The sequence below is a fragment of the Octopus bimaculoides genome, chromosome 14, assembly GCF_046866305.1.
Source record: "Octopus bimaculoides isolate indiv1 chromosome 14, ASM4686630v1, whole genome shotgun sequence".
Taxonomy (NCBI): Eukaryota; Metazoa; Mollusca; class Cephalopoda; order Octopoda; family Octopodidae; genus Octopus; species Octopus bimaculoides.
This window is the reverse complement of record NC_142941.1, coordinates 30,674,843-30,695,256: the sequence shown is the minus strand read 5'-3', so window position 1 is coordinate 30,695,256 and position 20,414 is coordinate 30,674,843. Positions and strand designations below refer to the sequence as shown.

At 36.5% G+C, this 20,414-nt stretch overlaps 1 protein-coding gene across 4 annotated transcripts in view; it reads left to right on the top strand.

The window, feature by feature from the left end:
* Positions 1-18,646, top strand: part of LOC106876607 (uncharacterized) — a 23,442-nt gene extending 4,796 nt beyond the window's left edge. The window contains exons 2-4 of one of the 4 annotated variants that reach the window (XM_089362641.1): positions 744-794; positions 13,507-13,552; positions 16,201-18,646. In XM_089362641.1, coding sequence (XP_089218767.1) covers positions 17,102-17,896 — 795 coding nt within the window. In that variant the 5' untranslated portion in view covers positions 744-794; positions 13,507-13,552; positions 16,201-17,101 and the 3' untranslated portion in view covers positions 17,897-18,646. Of the gene's footprint in view, positions 1-743; positions 795-10,922; positions 11,009-11,481; positions 12,516-13,237; positions 13,553-16,200 lie in introns of those variants that run through there. The other 3 variants (XM_089362640.1, XM_089362639.1, XM_089362638.1) reach the window with 3 other exon arrangements.
* Positions 18,647-20,414: the final 1,768 nt, after the last annotated feature.

Sequence of the window (20,414 nt, the reverse complement as noted above, 5' to 3'; positions counted from 1 at the left end):
CTACTTGTACAGGAAAATGAGGCTAGAGAGTGAGATATTACCTTCCAGTGTACATTCTAAAAGGCAGATGAAAACTACGAAATTGTTGAGGTTGAATGGGTGTAATCTGATAAAGCATTTTTGATCAGGGGAAAGACTAGTGAGAGAGAGAGAGACAGCAGCAGTTTTAATCACTTACGGTAATCAGGAACTTTGTGTGGGATTTCCTTAGAATTACCTTTGGTGGTCTTCCACTATACTAGAGTTAATTTCTTGTTGAAACTTCAATGTTATAGCCATATTTTTATTGATTCCTCTTTTTACTCGCTGTAAATTCTGCAGTATTGCTTATGGTATTTCGTCCTTATACTGTCCCTATTGATTTACACTTTGTGTTCAATAAATAATACACATCAGTACATACAATATAATGCAAAATGACGGCACTTTAGCTCTGTCAGAGCTTGTATATTCTGTAAATAGCGATAAGCAGACAATCACTCTGCGGACCGGAAACGGGTATTCTTTCTTTAATGTAGGTCAACAACATAGATAGCCACGGAGAAATAAAAACCTACGAATAGAAGACGAAATTGCTGCATTACTTTGTATGCCTTTTTTTTTTACAAAGGGATGAAGTTATATATTTATTATACACACAGTCACACACACACACACACACACATATTTATTAGAGAGGTCGACATTATATTTCAAATATGAATTTTCATTATCTTAATTAAAAAATTATTTCTTTTCTTTAGAAGAGATAATCTTATGGACTGGGTCCAGTAATACCAGTACTGCAGTTATAGGTAAGTCAATTTATTCCTGAAATTTTTGTCTGACTTGTTTCTTTTTTGTTTTTCTGTTCATTATTCCAAAATTGACTTTTCCGTTTGTATGTCTTTTGGTTTTATAACAGGTTTTGTAAGGTTTCATTATCGCTCAATGAATTCGTCATTGAAATCTCATACCATAAATTAAATAAATTAAAGACAAAACAAATTATATACATGCGGTAAGTTATGAGGACATAAACACACCAACATCGGTTGTCAAACGATGGTGGGGAGGACAAACACAGACACAAATACATACATACATACATATATATATATATATATATATATATATATATATATATATATATATACGACGGGATTCTTTCAGTTTCCGTCTACCAAATCAACTCACAAGCCTTGGTCTGTCCGAAGTTATAACAAAATACACTTTTCCAAGGTGTTATGCAGTGAGACTGAACCTGGAACCATGTGATTGGAAAGCAAGCTTTTTTATTTCATGAAATTTGCCATAAAGGCAGTACACAGATGGGACGAACAAGGAAAAACACAAAGGGTGAAGAAGCTGCTTTTAGTTAAAAATTAATGTTCGCATGAATGATATGATTACAGATGTAATTAAAAAAATTTATTTACATAAATATTGTTGCAAAAAGCAACAATTTGCCTCGGAAGGAAAGGAATCCAGCCATTTGGGTAGAATCTTTGCTTTCTACCACTGATCCCACTTACCTGGTGACGGTCACTCTCAACTTGCTTGCTACAATCTTCTATCTTTTTACAAATGTACTCAGCGACAGGCACTTCTTCTCCAGCCTGATCTTACTTATGAGGTGGTAACTAAAGAAGTTTACCAGCCCCTGGCCGGAGACGAAAGTACCTGTCGCTATCCCTCTTACACGCGTCTTCCATACTGTTTCTTTCAGTATGGCTACTACGCAGAAAAAGACAAGCCTTCCTTTCCCTGTTAAGGGAAGGAGGCGGCACAATCTCGATGATGGACTCAGCCGATAGCTGTACTCTTTCCTTCGATGACAACAGTTGTTCTGCGAAAACTATCAGTTCCTTTAATTCTGGACACTCCACAAATGCATGCAAGACGGTTTCCCTGTTCTGCCAGCACCTCGGACATGTCGGCGAGACGACACTGATCCACATCACTCTCTTTTGAGAACACAAAGATCGCATGTAGGGTTCGAACTCGCTCACTTTTCGTAAACATGGTAATGCTCGCGATCGCATCTTTATAAAAAGCATGATGCACGTGCAAAACGTTGACTCATTAGGTATAAAAGGTACCCAAATTTACCAACCTGTCATTCGTTTCCCGCACGCACCTTTAATTTTTGGATGATCGTGCCCAGAATTGTGGAATTTTTGTTGAAATCTCGTTGAATTCTTACTGTTTGTGTTTAAAAACGTATAGCTTGTTCAGTAGGCTTGTGTTTTTCTTTTTTGTTGGAATCTTTTTCCCACTTTTTGGCTGGAAAAAATGTCCGAAATGGATGTTGAGCACGAGGGCGCACGAGCTGGAAGCTACGCATCTGCAGCGTAGAAAGGAACCATAGTGAAGCAGTTGGAAATGCGGGAGGTCATTATTGACGAAGAAACATTGCGTGGCTGCATGCAATTGATAGAAAGGGAAGGGTCGAACGCAAAGTCGACCCCTCCAGAAGAAATAACCGAAAGTGTGAGGAGGCGTACAGTCATGTACAGAACACTGTACTTGCCAAAGAAGAAAATAGAGATGGCACCGGAGGATGACATAGAAAAGTGCTTAGATATGGTGAGAAATGACATCTTCTACACCAGAGGAAGGAGATACGGTGCAGTAGAGGTAAGGTTTGCCTCTGAAGAGGTGGCCTTCAAACATTCCACTGTGCCAATAAGGACAGATGAATGGCTACTCCCCCCAACCAACCAAGGGAAACGAATCTCTAGAGTGAGGATTGGCAGGATTCCGCCAAGAGATTTGGATAGCGGCAGCCATACTTGCCAGTACTAAAGAGGAAGCGAAGACGATACAAGCAACCAAGACTCAACAGTTAAATTGCTGGGGTTACGGCCTGGAGTTAATTATCCAGGCCACCCAATCGGACCTAAACGAGGTCCCTGAAAGCATAGAAGTACCTGATGCAACAAAACTGTCAGTAACAGTGAAAGGGAAACCTCCCACCTGTTACTGTTGTAGCCAGAAGGGGCACATCAAAATGAAGTGCCCCAAAAATGTACAAGAAGAGAGGAGGGAAGCAGACGAGAGCCGGAGTGAGCCTACCGCGAAAACCACGGAACAGACCCAAGAAGCAATGTACCAGGACATAACCGAGGACTCCGAGGAGGAATACGTTGAAGTAAAAAGAAAGAGATAAAGCCAGCACACCACCGAAAAGCACACAATGTAAAAAAAAAAAAAGAATAGTTGCTCACAAAACACACACCAGAAAACAAAACACAGTCAACCGATGAGAACAACGCACGCACACAACATACACCACTGCTACCATCCCCGAAAAAGAATCTCCCACTAAGCATTCACAGGCAAACACACAACACAGACAAACCACAAGGACAAACTCGGCATACATAATGACATACAAAAACAAACATAGCAATTGAAAAAAGTTTAAGGAAATTTTAAAATATTATTAGAATTAAACCCCCAAACTACCCACAAAGAACGAATAGCATCCTAATAGACATACAACAGTACAACACACTAAAAGAAGCTTTTTAAAAAGACATACTTCCACTGGGGTTAAAGGTTAGGTATAACTCCCCCCACCCCCGAAGAACTATCGCCATATATTATATAAAAGTAAAAAGGATTAAAACGATTAATAACTGAAAATTTAAAGTTATATGAACAGTAAAACGCGACTGCCTGGGGGCACGGCTCAGGTAAGACGTTCACCCTCATGTATTATATACTCATCCCATTCATCGCTTTGTATTTTATGTCCCCATTTGTTTTGCCTGTCCCGTCTTTTGTATTGTCCCTCTATATAAGGCCCTTGTGGCTCGAATAAAATCAATTCGTTTGCCAAACGCAGTCTGTTCCGGAATATTTGAAGGTTGGTCGTCGCGGATGTGACGTACAGCGGTAAGTCTTTCAGGTTGGTTGATGCTTATGCCCCTGCGAAAGGTGCAGGTAAAGCCGATTTTTTTTGAAGCATTGAGAAATTTCTTGGTTCGTCTCATTCTATAATTATGTTAGGGGACTTTAATGCAATACTCGACGCACGCATGGATTACGTTGTCTCTAATGTTAGCAGGAGTGATCAGTGTTTCTTAAATCTGCTTAACCGTTTTCAGCTAGCAGATACGTGTAGACTAGACGACCCAAACGCTCCATTGTGGACATGGATGTATAGCGATGAGTCGGCTAGATCTTAATTAGATAGAATTCTAATTAGGGAATTAGTTAGTCGCCCACAATTCCACTATGTCAGCTACAGTGATCACAAATTTCTGACCTGTATGCTTGATTTAGTTAAGATGCATAGACAGGGACCCGGCTACTGGAAACTCAACAAGTCACTTTTGACTAATGAGGACTACAGGAGTCGGATTATGGAGTTAATTATGAGGGCATTGTGTAGCACCGTTGTAAACAACAAATGGTGGTATGCCCTCAAAAGTAGCTAGTTCGAAAGAGGTCGTGTGGAAGACCCGTGTGAAAGGTATCGTGACAGGCACTTTTATCTCCAGCCTTGGTTTGGTGAAATTCCTATCCTTTCCTCTAAAAAGGAAGATAAGGGTGAAGGAGTGCCTGTCGCCGGATGTATACAAGAAAAGATGGAATATTGTAGCAAGAATGGTAGGAGTAAACGTCTCCAATTAAGAGTGTCCTGAAAGTCTTCCCAAAGATAGCAGTGGCGGACCGGGGCTTGCGGGGCCGAAAGTAGAACCCGTCCCCTACTTCATTGTTTGTCATTTGTATTGTTTTTCATTCGAATTTGTTATCAAGATTTTTATTCGTTTTTCCATATTAATGTTTTTTCATCCCGGTCCCATTTCACTGTATCGTCCTCTCTATGTCTGACACCCTGTGGGCAATAAAGAATCAATTCGGTTCCCAAACGCAGCAAGCATGCCAAGACTGACACGAAATCAGAAGGAGCAAGCCATCGGACGTCTCCATGCTGGTCAACGTCCATGGTTCACTGCTAATGAGTTGAACTACAATATTCGGACAATTGAGCGACTGAGGGAATGCCACAAACAGCACGGATGGTCGGCCACTATGTGGCCGACCGAGGGTTACAACGGCACGTCAATTTCGCCACCTGCACCGGCAGCACTTGCAGGACCGATTCCGGAGGGCAACGGAATTAGCTAGGCAGACCGTAGTGACTCACCACAGACCCATTTGTACAGAGACAGTTCGCCGCCAGCTGAGATCGTTCAATCCGTTTTGTCAGCGTCCGGCAACAGGCCCCATCCTTACAAATTGTGATCGACGGGCACGTCTGCAGTGGGCTCAGAAACGTCAGAAATCACGATATCAGCAGTGAAGGAATGTAGTCTTCTCTGACGAAAGTCGATATTGCATTTCTGTAGCAGATAGCAGAGCCAGGGTTTGGAGAAGAAGAGATCGTCATGCCGATGGCTGTGTGGTGGAAAGAGACTCATGGGGAAGACAGGACATCATGGCATGGGGCGGGATTGCACTCAACCAAAAACTTGGACCGGTAGTTTTCCAAAAGATCGGCCAAGGCCGAGGCAATGGAGAAACTACTGCTCGCTACATTGACCAAGTGTTGAGGCCTTACACTGTGTCATACTTTTCCCGTCATCGGGATCACATGTTCCAACACGACAACACCCGTGCCCATACTACCAGATTGACAACAGACTTCCTCCAACAGTACAACATTCAAACACTGCCATGGCCTGCACCAAGTCCGGATTTGAACCCCATAGAGCACTTGTGGGACGAAATCCAAAGAAGGCTAAATGATATCCGTCCAAGGCCGACAACTGCGGCACAACTCACTGCAAGTTTTAACAGAGTGTGGGCTGCTATCTCCATGGCCTTCATCAGTCGTTTGGAGCATTCAATGAACAGAAGATGCCTGGCGGTAATCAACGCTAACGGTGGTCACATGAGATATTGAGTTCATCTCTTTGGACTCAGAACACCCCGTCATCACGTGACACCATGTGACGTCAAGTATGTTTCAGAAAATGACGTTTTATCATTAAGAATGAACGGTTTCTTAATTAGCCCTCTTCAATCAATGCTATGGCAGTCTGTTAATAAACCGGTTTCTATTTAGTGTCTGACGTTTCTTTTGTGGTTCAGTTTGTGTGTGTGTGTGTGTGTGTGTGTGTGCGTGTGTGTGTGTGTGTGTGTGTGTGTGTGTGTGTGTGTGTGTGTGTGTGTGTGTGTGTGTGTGTAAATTTATATAGTAGTGTTTATCGACACTTTAACGTGAGTGTTCTCTAAGAACCGACGATACTGCTATTTTAGCCCCAGGAAGACATCTTTTCCAGCTGGTTATTCATTGCAAGTGGGAGAGAACTCCTGCTACCCTAACTCTTATAACTAGCAAACTAGTCTGTTAGAAAATCTCTGCTCGAAACAGAAGTAGTAAACAAACCAAAATGTAGTGTTTAAGGTCACTTTAACGTAGGTGTTCTCTAAGAACTGATGATACTTCTATCTTAACCCCAGGATACATCTCCTCCTGCTGGTTATTCTGTGTCCTTTCGCATTCAGTATACATTGCAAGCAGAGAGAATTTCTGACACCCTAGTTCAGAAACCATCAGACTACGTGATTCTGATCTTATTGGATCACTTCAGTGTGGGTACTCGTTGCCAGGCATGGCATTAGTTTGACCTTGTTTGCAAGATATATATATATATATATATATATATATATATATATATATATATATATATATATATATATATATATATATATATATATATATATAATTTTCCAGTAAATTTTGTAATCGTTACCAATATAGCATAAGACTTCACCCCAAAGGATCATTGATTAGATTCCTTAAGGATCGTTCTCATTGTTTATATTTCCAAGGTTTCAAATTTGTATATTTAAAAGGATAGAGACTTTCAACACGGTCGATTTTTTTCCATTTATTTAATTATTTAGCATCCGATGTCAACATTTCTGTGCTCAACTCTATCCAACGACTGATCTGCTGAATGTTTGACGTTTCGCACTTCATCAGGAATGGTTTCCATTAGAACAAATGACCAAAAAACACAATTAATCGATCAGAACAGATTATTAAAAATTATTTAACTATACCGTTTTTTTCGCCATGCTGTCTTGTTTATTAGATATACAGGGGAGGTAACTCCTTAATCTTTTCTATTGTTACTGCTCTCCTGTGAATGCCTACTACATTAATTTATTTTATTTATTTATTTATTAATTTATTTATTAATTTATTTATTATTGACTATTGATTATTGACTATTGATTATTCACGATAGGTAGATTATTTTTGTTGCCCCTGGGAGGCTATCATTGCTATTATTTTATTTTACATTAATACTGTGTCTCATTATTGAGCTAAGAGAATTTTATCCAGAAATCATTGCTCCTAGGAATCTTTTCAAGCTCCATCAGTGATATATTGAATAATATTTCAATATATTATCATTATTTGCTCTTACCATTATATTCTATGGGTTTTATACTAAGATTTGAACCTCATCTCTTCTTACTTAAATCCCCAGTTTGTTATCTTATTCCCAGTTCTTATTTTAGTTTAATATCTACCCTTATCATGGTTGAGTCATGCACTTATATTCTGTTTTGAGATCTAACAATGGGCTGTATTGTACTGTACTGCACTACCCGTTCTACTTCTCTTCTTTATATTCAATCTATACTGAGTTGTTCCTAGGTTTGAGTAGCAAATTCCCAGCCGCCGCTTACATCTTTATTATAATTCTTTCTATATGGTCTGCTTCCATCCTTACTATTGTGTGCCCTCACAAACTCTTCTACTACTATTATTATTATTATTATTATTATTCTTCTTATTATTATTATTAATAATAATCCTATATTACAACTTATACAATCTACACTTATAAGCTGCGCAGACTATAGTGCCGCAACCTAAGGTTGGTCTTCACTATTACAAGTTAACTCCTATTAATAGATAATTTGGGGTTCGAAGTGAGATATTTTTAACTGACCCATTAACTATAGTAATCCCTTCCTTGAATTAGTGCTACCGGTTATAGTCAAGTATCTATTGTAATCTAACTTAATTTTCTAATGCCACCAAGGTTCAAGTGCATCTCCAAACTTGCACTTGTATTTTATGCATCAGTCCACCTAATTTCATGACCTAACTTTGTCTTATAATTTAGCATGCATGTATACACATACACACACACACACATATACATACACACACACACACACACACACACACACACACATATATATATATATATATATATATATATATATATATATATATATATATATATATATATATATATACACATATACTATAGCAACCCTTATGCTAATGCTATCATTGGACTCTATACCGTATCATTTAAGCCCGATTTTATAGGGCCCTTGCTCCTATTCTTACATTTTTGGTGTGATCTGTCTATGTGCTAACTGCTATGACGAGATTCTCTGTAACACCCTCTCATATCCCAAATTTATTTAAACCAACGAAAAGTGCTCCTAAAGATGTGTGTACATTTCAGAGCATTATTCGTTAATTTATTAATCAATTTACTCTTAGAGAAAAGTATGCAGTAGAGTTCTGTCGTACAGAGCGAACAGTACTTTCTTCCTCTCTCGTATGGCATTGATCTTGCTACTATGGACCATTCTAACGAATACGGCTTATTATTTTCTTTGAGTTCCCAGATGTATTTGCTAAGACTAGTGCTTGCTATTTTCCTTCTATCTCTAAATGTTGTGAAGTGATTAGCTATTCTCCTACATACCTGTCCTGATGTGCAACCAAGGTATTTCGTGGTGCCTGTTTGGGTCTTTACCTTACATTGATATACTATATTTTTGACTTTCGCGTTGGGTCCTTCAAATTTTAATCTCCTAGGGTTTACCTCATTTACTGTGATTAGGTTCTTACTCTTACAGACCTTACCCCTATTATTAATAGCACCTCCATTATTATTATTATTATTGTTATTATTATTATTATTGCTATCATTATCATTATTATTATTATTATTATTATTATTATTATTATTATCATCATTGTTATTATCATTATTATTATTATTATTATTATTATTATTATTGTTATTTATATCATTGTTCAAATTCTTATTCCCCCCTATTTCTTTAGACTTAAGTATTTTAAGGTTATGTGCTGCTATCATTTGTGCTAGGTTCCTAGTATTTGAAAACCCAAACCTAATTATGTGCGTATTGATAATATTACCATAGTGTGAGCTCCTTGGGAAGTGCCTACCTATCACCTCTCTAAACTTTGCTATCAGGTTACTCTTGATATTTCTCCCAAATGGGATTATGAACCAGACTTTATTATCCTTATTATTATCATCATGGTTACTAATATCGTTTTTAAAAATTTTTTAATTGCTTATGTTATGTTTATGGGGGGATTTTGGTTTATTTCCTTTATTTTCATTGTGTTTATTCCTCTTATTATTATTACTATTGCTGTCATTTGTTTTAATTATGTTGTTATCATTTTCAATATAGGAGACCCTTTCTCTATACCCGGCCTTATTTAATGCTGCATTATAGAAATGAGCTTCATTATTGAAGACCCTATTATTAGCAGATAATTTGGAGAGTCTTAAAGAGATGTTTTTAACTAAATTCTCGATGATAGCCCTAGGTTGGTTACTTGATTTATTTATATACTTTAGGTTCGTTGGGGGTTTGTGGTATGGTCTCATTCTTAATATCTAACGTTACATCTAAGAAGTTTGCCACTGAAATATCATCTTCGTAAACTATACTCATCCCCATTCTACTGAAAAATCTAGCCAGTCTACCCTTAATTCTCTGCAGTTCCTGGTTGGAGCAATTCCTAACATATAAAAGGCAGTCATCTCTATATAGACCACCCCCTAACCCTAGGGAATTGATCATTTAATTCGTAAAGGATAAATGATCCCACCATATCAGCTATTTGGGCTGAGTCAGAGCTTCCCATGGGGACATCAAAGGCCTCTGGTGTATCTTTTCTTATCCATATCCTATCTTTAAAGCTAATGAAAGATTTTCTCGCTGCTGTTATTACTTTGAATTCTTCTCTAGTGAGGCCTGCCTTCTTATGGAAGAACCACATTGCCTTATTATTGGGTTAATTGATCTATAAAAGTTTCCTATAGAATTGGATAAACTTAGTGTCTCCTATGTGCTCAATTGAGTTAAACCAACTTATCACTTGGTCTGTACTGGACCATAATTCTAACTTCAACTTAGTGGTTATTTTAGGTAAATACTTATTAATAATGTTCTTGCTTAATACTCCAATGTCTGATTTTGTTGGGCATATGAGTCTTAGTGATGGCTGTGTCCAGAAATTTACTTTATGGTCCTTCAGGATGAATCTTGGTTCTCATGGTACCAGCGGTTCTGTCCTATCCGTCAAGTTATACTTCTCCATTATTTCCTTAGTTTGCATGTTAGCTTCCTTGAGTATCTTACTGTTTACTATTTTATAATTCTTCTCTATTTCCTTTTCCAGTAGGTTGTTGTAGTTCTGCTTAGTCAATTTGTATATGTTCCTTGTTTTATCTGATTTCACCAGAACTTTGTTGGTATTCTTTATTTCTCTAATGATTCCTTCTATGTATTTCATGTGTGTGTTCATTTTCTGTGACCTATTGAATTTGATGTTCTTTACAACGGACCAAATATCTTCCTCAAACTTGTCTATAATAATATTGAAATATTATTCAATATATCACTGATGGAGCTTGAAAAGATTCCTAGGAGCAATGATTTCTGGATAAAATTCTCTTAGCTCAATAATGAGACACGGTATTAATGTAAAATAAAATAATAGCAATGATAGCCTCCCAGGGGCAACAAAAATAATCTACCTATCGTGAATAATCAATAGTCAATAATAAATAAATTAATAAATAAATAAAATAAAATAAATTAATGTAGTAGGCATTCACAGGAGAGTAGTAACAATAGAAAAGATTAAGGAGTTACCTCCCCTGTATATCTAATAAACAAGACAGCATGGCGAAAAAAAACGGTATAGTTAAATAATTTTTAATAATCTGTTCTGATCGATTAATTGTGTTTTTTGGTCATTTGTTCTAATGGAAATCATTCCTGATGAAGTGCGAAACGTCAAACATTCAACAGATTAGTCGTTGGATAGAGTTGAGCACAGAAATGTTGACATCGGATGCTAAATAATTAAATAAATGGAAAAAAATCGACCGTGTTGAAAGTCTCTATCCTTTTAAATATACAAATTTGAAACCTTGGATATATATATATATATATATATATATATATATATATATATATATATATATATATATACGGGGGAGTATAATCATAAAATCAGGAGAGGTGAAGACAAATTTATTATTTCCATATAATTACACCCGTTTCGTAATCTTTTCCCTGTAGCATTATTAATTTGAATATTCTAATTTATATGAGCATATTTTACATCAATATACAAATTTAGCATTGTACTATAGAAATCTATATTTACACGGAGATGTAGAGAACTAACTGATCTAATCATGTATACTGGAACATCATGGATACCTTCAGAATTCAACGCAGTTACACAAACAAAATCCACTTGTTTTATATGTATTCTATGGTGTCTATATATCTTTTGTATTTATATGTGGTAAATCGTTCCAGTAGATATGTATATTTGGCAGTCCGCTATACTGGATATACATGCCTATGTATGAATGCGGGTGTGTGTGTGTGTGTGTGTGTGATTAAAGTTTTTGTTAGGCGCATGAAAGTGAGCTGTGTGTAGTAGAAGGTAGTTTGGATGATGAGTTAAATTTTTGAGAGCATTTATGCTTGAATTCTTTAAGCCTCTCATCTTTGAACTGTATATCTATCTGCAGCTAACCATTCAAAACTATCAATTTATTTTTTATTTGACTACGTCCGTCCATAATTTAATAATAGTCCCCTAAACCTTGATAGTTGTGGTTTCCATTTTTTTTTATATATTATGAACTGTCTTTTTAAGAATCAACAGCCATTGATCTTCCATTGTTTATTTTGTTATGTTATATCAGCAACAGCTCAATAACCGTTGTATTTAAGGAGTGGAACGTGCAATTTCCTGTAAGTCAGACTGCCTCGTGGTCTCAGCAGACCAAAAAAAAAGGCGTTGCCCCGGTGGAAAGCGAGGGAGATGCGCTGGAACATTCACACTGACATTTCTGCCCCAGGGATATGGTCCGAGGGCCAAAAACACCGGAGGTCTCTACTGCCGAAGGCTTGACCATAAAGCTGTTGGAGAGTAAAGATCTGTAATTTCTTTTGGGTGTTTCTGGTGGAACATGTCAGGAGGAAGATTATTATAAAAAATATCGTTTACATGTTGTCTATTCATCGTTTTTCGGGGGTGGGGGCAGTTTTACAAATCAAATTATTGTATCTACTTCTATTTTGGCTTTCCATAAACTCCATATAAAAAGAGTGGATTCTGTGTGTGTGCAACAGAGTTGCATACAAAAATTTCAGAATCCTGAATATATCCATGATGTTCTGAGGTATATATATATGATCTAATGAGTTTTTTTCTATTATATATCTCTATATCAATATGCAATTGTATTCTATATTACTAAATATACACATTGATTTAAAATGTATGTATATAAATTTTGAATATTGAAATTAATGATATTACATTGAGAATATTACGAGACGGTTGTAATATGGAACTCATACGGAAATAATAAATCTGTGTTCATCTCTCATACTTCCTGATATTTTCACTATCATTTACTCCTTGTGGAAATAGTTATTGCTTGTATATCCGGATTTTCGGTTGCATGGACAAGTTAAACTACATTGCAATTTATTTACAATGTGAACTGATAGCCGATTCCTGCAGGATTTTGTCCAGGGCCCATAAATTAATTGTGATTTTTTTTTCCTGTGACTTTATTAGCGACCACCATAAATTAATTGCGACTTTTTTCCTAGCCAAAATTGTGACTTTATTACTGGTCAGCATATGCCATAACCGGTTATATATTACATGACGACATGGAAATATACTCAGTTGCAGAAACTAAGTTAAATGACACTTTTGAAATTTTGAGGAGTGGAGGCTCCCCGTCACGATCCATTCAACCCATGTCAGCATGGAAAAGGGACATAAAATGATTGTGTGTGTGTGTGTGTGTGTGTGTGTGTGTGCTTGCGAATGCATGTGTTTATATTCATGCGTGTGGTTACTATAGATATTTTCATGTTTTCATTTTAGGTACATTCTATTTGATGGCCTCACTTGTGGTTATTCCGGTGACATATAGACGTTGAATAGTTATTACTTCCAAAGAAAAACCATACACTGGATATCTTGTATAACAATTGTTGTATTCAAAATAAAATGCAAAATGGATTATTTTGTAGTAATACTTCATCACATGAAACTATTTTCTGCTCTTAGTGGCTCCTTGTTTATATTTATATGCAAACATTTTAATTATTGTTTCCAAATAAAATCTCAGTTCAGGTTATTGCGCTTTGCAGATTGCGGACGCCTTTAGACATGACTCCGTGAAAGAGATGGATTACAGTGAGTTTTACTTAATGCAGAATTTTGTGCTGTGGGAAGACGGGACTATTATGCTTCGTATCATATCTTGAGGTGAAAACAAAGGATTTTGGTACTTCTTAAATACAGAGGTCCCGACGCATCTAAAGGGGAGGTAATCTAGTTTTATCAAAACTACTGTGACTTCACATAAATGGCCCTTGTGTAAGTCGAAACTAAAAACTAAAAACCTTAACCCCAACCCTATCCCCTAACCCACAGAGGTAAAGAATACGTACACCACCCGTTTTCTGCGTAACCCTAACCTTAAACCCAACCCTAAAACTAACCCTAAATCCTAACGGGTGTGCACTGTAAAAAACATCGGATTAAAAACAGACGAAATTGTGGGAAAAAAAAAAGATCGGAATAAAAGCAGACGATATTGTGATGCCCCTTACATCATTTAGTTTTGATAAAACTAGATTACCTGCCCTTCACATCGTTACGGGGATGCATCGGGATCTCTGTATTTAAGTAGAGCCATGTTGTTTTCATTGGATATGTTTTGATTTATTTGTAAATATTCTCTTTGGGATCTTTTCGGGACCTTTGTGATTTGACGGGCAACATTTTTTTACGTAGTGTTTTTGGTACCGAAACACTTTCAAACTTCGTATACTTGTATATTTTGTGGTATAGAACAGATAATAAATTTTGTATTCGAAGTTATTTCACGTTAAAAATTGTCTTATTTCGATAATTTCAACTAATCACTGACGTCTATTCAGTTGAATACACTAACTGCTGTGACGGTGTATATGGTATTAATCCCCGTTAGTTCTGACATTTCCGATTAACTAGACTGTTCGTAAACAAAGGGGAAAAAGCCATCAAAATACTTGAATATTGCCTGCACTTGTTATTGGAGCTACCAGAATTATTAATGCATCCCCACCAAGTGCTTCATTTCCTAGAAATAGCAGCCAAATCTTCTTCAAATCAAACTCTAGTTTAGGGTTCGGGTTAGGGTTATGAGTGAGGTTATGGGGAAAATATACACACACAGATACGCACAGCGTAATTTATTATATAAACAATATATGCGTATAAATTACGATTAAACCGGATGAAATATGTCACACGGAATAACATTTTTATGACCGGCCAGCACTGACTATTCAGCTGAATAGACGTCAGTGATTGGTTGAAATTACAGAAATACGACAACTTTAACATGAAATAACTTGCGATGTACATTTTTTTGTTAAGAAGGCTAAGACAAAAAGTTGTTTTGTATGACACATTCTACCAGTGTCCCAAGTTTGAAAGTGTTTCGTTAAGAAAACAGGTGTTGCCCGTCAAATCACAAAAATCCTCTTTTCGATTTGATGGGCAGATTTTTTAATTAATTTTTTTTTTAACTAAATACTTTGAAACTTCGGATACTGGTAGAATGTGTCACATAGAACAGGGTTTACTCTAAACGTTTTTGACAAAATTTTGTATTTTAGAAGTTATTTCGTGCTAAAGTTGTATTTGGGTAATTTTAACCAATCAATTACGTGTATTCAGCTGAAGAAAATTACTGCTGCTGTTTGCGAACAACTTCCGGGTCCACTCCCCTAGCAAAACCCTTATTTAATAACCAGAGATGTTTTTATAGCAGCATGGGTTTGCTGTATCGGGGTTGGTTTGAGGTTAAATAACAACAAAATTATTACTGAGACAGACCAGCGACAGAGCCTGTATGTGGTTGCATGACCTGCTAGAAAAAGTAGCCAAACTTTTCTATGTACAGAATAAAAAACCTCTATCCTTTTGTTTAGTTTTTTGTTATGTCTGCAATTTGTAAGATACATAATATATCTTTGCGGGAATTAAGGATAAACCATCAGACACATCCTAACGCATTCCAGTTGGTTTATGTAATTTTTTATATTCGTAGGACATTTGTTATATTTACTGGGCAGTTAATTATTTCCCCTTGGTTTCTGTCTTTTTCTAAATGAGTACGTTCATCAAACATCGATTGCATCGAACACAATTACTGTTTTGTTTTTACCAAGTTGCTAAATGGATAAATAGATTAATATTTTGACCATGAAACATTGGGTAATTGTTTTACTCAAGGTTTTTGTGGATACACACACACACAAAGTAGCAGTGCGGACTAAAGTAATGATGTATGCATTATTTTTACTGCTTTCCTGCACACTACTACATGAATGGCATTCGCTGCAAGATTTTGTCTCAGGGAATAAATTCATCCTCCAAAGAGTTTGAGTAAAAACACAGCAATTTCCAGACGACATCACTGAACTACCAACAGTTCTTCAACATAATTTCACCTACTCAGTAATAGATACCACCTCGGTCATTTGAACCTAGATGGGAACTTCTGTTCATATACAGAAAACAGTAAAAAAAAATATTTGCTGCTGTATGCTGAATTTTGCCAAACTGGAACAGAAGAACCTGTCTAGTTCCAGCCACTGAGGAGGCAAAATCACACAGCAACACACTGTCTGGCATTCTGCTGATGTCGTTTGAAACTCGATGTATCTTTACACATTACATCTAAAGGTTTGTTCTAGACAAATCATTTTACACACACACAATATTTTAGTTATTAAAACACTGTGTATCTACAGTTGTACTAAATCATGATTGTTCTCTTCTGATACTAGAAAAATGCGCAGAGTTTCAATGATGATCCAAACACTGTGCGATTTCGATTTGAAACTCAGCTGAAAAGTCAAGAAAGATGAAGAACAGAACAGGCTTGCTGAACCTGGTACTATTGTACTAAATTTGGTACTTTTGGTGTGCAGTAATACTTTTGGTACTATGCTGCAATAATTTGGTACTTTTTTCGAATTTTTTTGCTTTATGTAAGAAAATATGTTTACAGCATATGTAAGTGAACAATGTAACAATAAATACTAATTAGTCTATATCAAAATATATTTTGCGACATCTTATAATGAGACAGTTTATAGCTAATTGGTAGCTAGTTGGTATAGAACGTGTGGAGGCGCAATGGCCCAGTGGTTAGGGCAGCAGACTCGCGGTCATAGGATCACGGTTTCGATTCCCAGACCGGGCATTGTGAGTGTTTATTGAGCGAAAACACCTAAAGCTCCACGAGGCTCTGGCAGGGGATGGTGGCGAACCCTGCTGTACTCTTCTACCACAACTTTCTCTCACTCATACTTCCTGTGTCTGTTGTGCCTGTAATTCAAAGGGTCAGCCTTGTCACACTGTGTCACACTGAATATCCCCGAGAACTACGTCAAGGGTACACATGTCTGTGGAGTGCTCAGCCACTTGCACGTTAATTTCACAAACTGGCTGTTCCGTCGATCAGATCAACTGGAACCCTCGACGTCGTAAGCGACGGAGTGCCAACAGCAATGGTATAGAACGTATTCAATATGTGTATCATATGTACCATCCAATATCGCCAGCTTGTCACCTCTAATGCCAGTCAGTAGCATGTTTTATACATAAATGACAAGTGCTTCCTTACTATCTCATTGAACTTTTATCAATTATAAGAGATTTATAACCCTCAAGCTGAGCAAGAATATGAAAGATAAACACAGTGATAAAATTAACTTAGGTTTAACTCCGCCATTAAATAATATAATCATACATTATCGAAAACTTTTACTGGATTCTCGATTTTCATCATGGTCAGAACCAAGTGAAACAAAAATCGAAAGATATTGTGAAATTCAAGGCAGTGTAACTCATCTGGGGAGGCACGGAAAAATGGATAAACATATTAAAAATGTTAATTCAGAAAATAAAAGTGGAAAACTGACCGACTTTTTGCAGCCTGCAACTTCTGTTCATATTACAAACATAGCAGCTCCAGAACCTAAGCTTTGTTCCCTCATTGCAGAACATAACTTACCAGTGAGACTTATGAATCATTTACCTGGACTAATTCAGACTGCATGTCCTTATTCCAAAATGGTCAAAGGTATTAAATGTGCAAGAACCAAAGCTACTCAAATATATAAAAATGTTTTAGGCCCTTATTACTTTGAAAACCTCATTAAACAGTTAAAAGAGTGCAAGTTTTCATTAATTGTTGATGAAACTACTGATGTAAGTACAAAAAAACAGCTTGTTCTGTTAGCTAGATTTTATGATTGTAGCACTCAAAAAATTATTGATAGTTATTTAATTCTTTTGAAAGCCAAGGATTGCTCGGCTAATGGAATTTTTTCCTCTATTAAAAGATTCTTCACCTTATATGATATTCCTTTTGAAAATTTGATAGGATTTGCCAGTGATTTGTGTCTGTCACTCTATGCATATCTGTGCATCAAAGGCATGTTCAAAATTACCTTCATATTTAGAAGAGATTGCTAGGAGCATAAATCCATTCTTCTCAAATAGCTCAGAGACTGCAGGAATATCAAGAATTTCAGGCATTTACTCAAACAAATCCTCACAAGTTATTACATGTAAGTTGTACAAGGTAGCTATCTTTAGAACAAGTTGTCAAAAGAATACTAGAACAGTGACCTAATGTAATTCTTTACTACAGAATGGAAGGGAGGTAATTAATTGAGTTTCATGTAAATAAAATAAACTAAGTTGTTAGAAAGGAAAGAATGTGTGATCTACACACATCTATGATACCAAGTCTCACAGTTCCTCTCGTATGTAATATAGATTAGGAGAACTTCAATCAACTGGGATTATCCAAAACAAATACTTGAGAATCTCTTCATCTGAGATCTGAAAACAAGCAAAGCAGAAAATTTTAATAAGATAAATCAAAAATTTGGACAATATAGACAATGCAGATGGGAATGGATCTGGTTTTTAAACTTAACCAAGTTACTTGGATGATTGTGTGGAGATTTACATAAGAATTACATTTGAATCAATTCTTGTGCCCATATTTCTAATTTGTTTCTTTTGAACTGAATAAATAAACAACATTGATCATTAAATTGTATTTATAATCAGCTTTATTTATAAACAGCCTAAGGTTATAGTAGAAGACACTCGCCCAAGGTGTCACATAGTGCGACTGAATCTGGAACTATGTGGTTAGGGAGCAAGCTTCTTACCACACAGCCACACGCATGCTTAATACATATGTGGTGATGCAAACAAGAAAAATAGAACTCAAAATATGAGTATATGCACTAGCGTAGTTAGAGTGTGTGCCACATGGGGCGACCCTTCTGTTTGCCACCCCTGGACCCCACAAAAAAACACATATTACCAACAGCAACAGCCTACAACAGGATGAAAAGTGCCACCCAGAGCAGACTGCCCCTACTGCCCAGAGCTACGCCAGTGAGTATATGTATGTTTTTGTTAATATTTAACAGGAGCAAGAGTGACTCAAGAGCTGAGAGTTTCGTGCATTTGTTAAACTCTCAGCCCTTGAGTCACTCTCTTGCTTCTACTGTCTGTCTATCTATAGACAAATAGATAGATAGATAAGGAGAGACCGTTAACATGTGGTTTTTGCCTGAGAAAATATCTCCTCACAGACAGATTTCTTCTTGACATGAAAGTAGTGAATACACATCACTTACAAGACTCAAGGAAGCTGAAACTCATCTCTGACAAGACTCAAGGAAGCTGAAACTCATCTCTGACATTCTCGTGGGTAATTTCTGGGACAATGTTTATCTTGCTCTGATATATATTATGTTTTTAGCACATGTCCATGAGCAGACTTTCTCCCAGACAAAAACCATAGTATCATGCTTGTCAATGGTTTATGTGAGTTAGATATGACACACAGACAGCTATTTTAATGTATGTGTGTGTATGCTGGGGCAGGGCCTTGAAGAATTTTCAGTCAAATGAGTTGACTCCAGTACTATTTTTTTTTAAAACCTGGTACCTATTCTATCAGTCAAATCTTTTGTTTTATTGCCAGTGGCTGCCAGCGTCAATTTTGTGTTCAAATTGATTTCATATTCAGTGTAATGATACACTTTTATAAGCTAATTAATGACATGAAAGTAATTTTCACAATAAATCAATAAATAAAGAGTTATTAATTAAAGTTTGAAAATTTGGGTAAATTTAGCCAATCGTAAGCCACAGACACATTCATAGCAGTTTCAATAGTAAGAAGCAAAAACATAAGAACTCTTTTGCCTGCTGCCATAGTAACAGTCTTTGAAGTCTCTTATCTGTGAGGGAGTACATGTTGACAGCACTTTGGAAAATCTTTTATCTGTGAAGAAGCAAGTGTTGACAAATTTGACATTGTATTCTGTATGGCAGCAAACTCCAGTAACTTCACTTCTATTATGGCTTCATTTTGTCATTGAGAATTGAGGTGGTTGCGAGGTATACTAAAAATAAAAGCTAAATAATATTTTGGGATAAATCTCGGATCTTTTTGGTTTGACGGGCAACGTTTTTCATTAATGTTTTATGTAGTGTTTTTGGTACCGAAACACTTTCAAACTTCGTATACTTGTATATTTTGTATTATAGAACAGATAAAAATTTTTGAATTCGAAGTTATTTCATGTAAAAAGTTGTCGTATTTCGGTAATTTCAACCAATCACTGACGTCTGTTGAGGTGAAAACAATTACTGCCGTGGAATGTAAACAACGGTGTCATAGGATCTTTTCCCTTGAATAAAATTAGTGCCATTGTTTGTCAACAACAACTACCCGTGTTACTCTTATTTATGACATCGTTTGTGCGTTTGTACTGGTTTTAGCTTTAGGGTTAGGGTTCGGGTTTTAGAGTTAGGGTTAGTTTTAGGATTATGGTTAGGGTTATGATTATTTTTGCCATAACCTCACTCATAACCCTAACCCTAAAACTCATAACCATAACCCTGACCCTAACCCTAACCCGAAAACCCTAACCCTAACCCTAAAACCCTAAACCCTTAC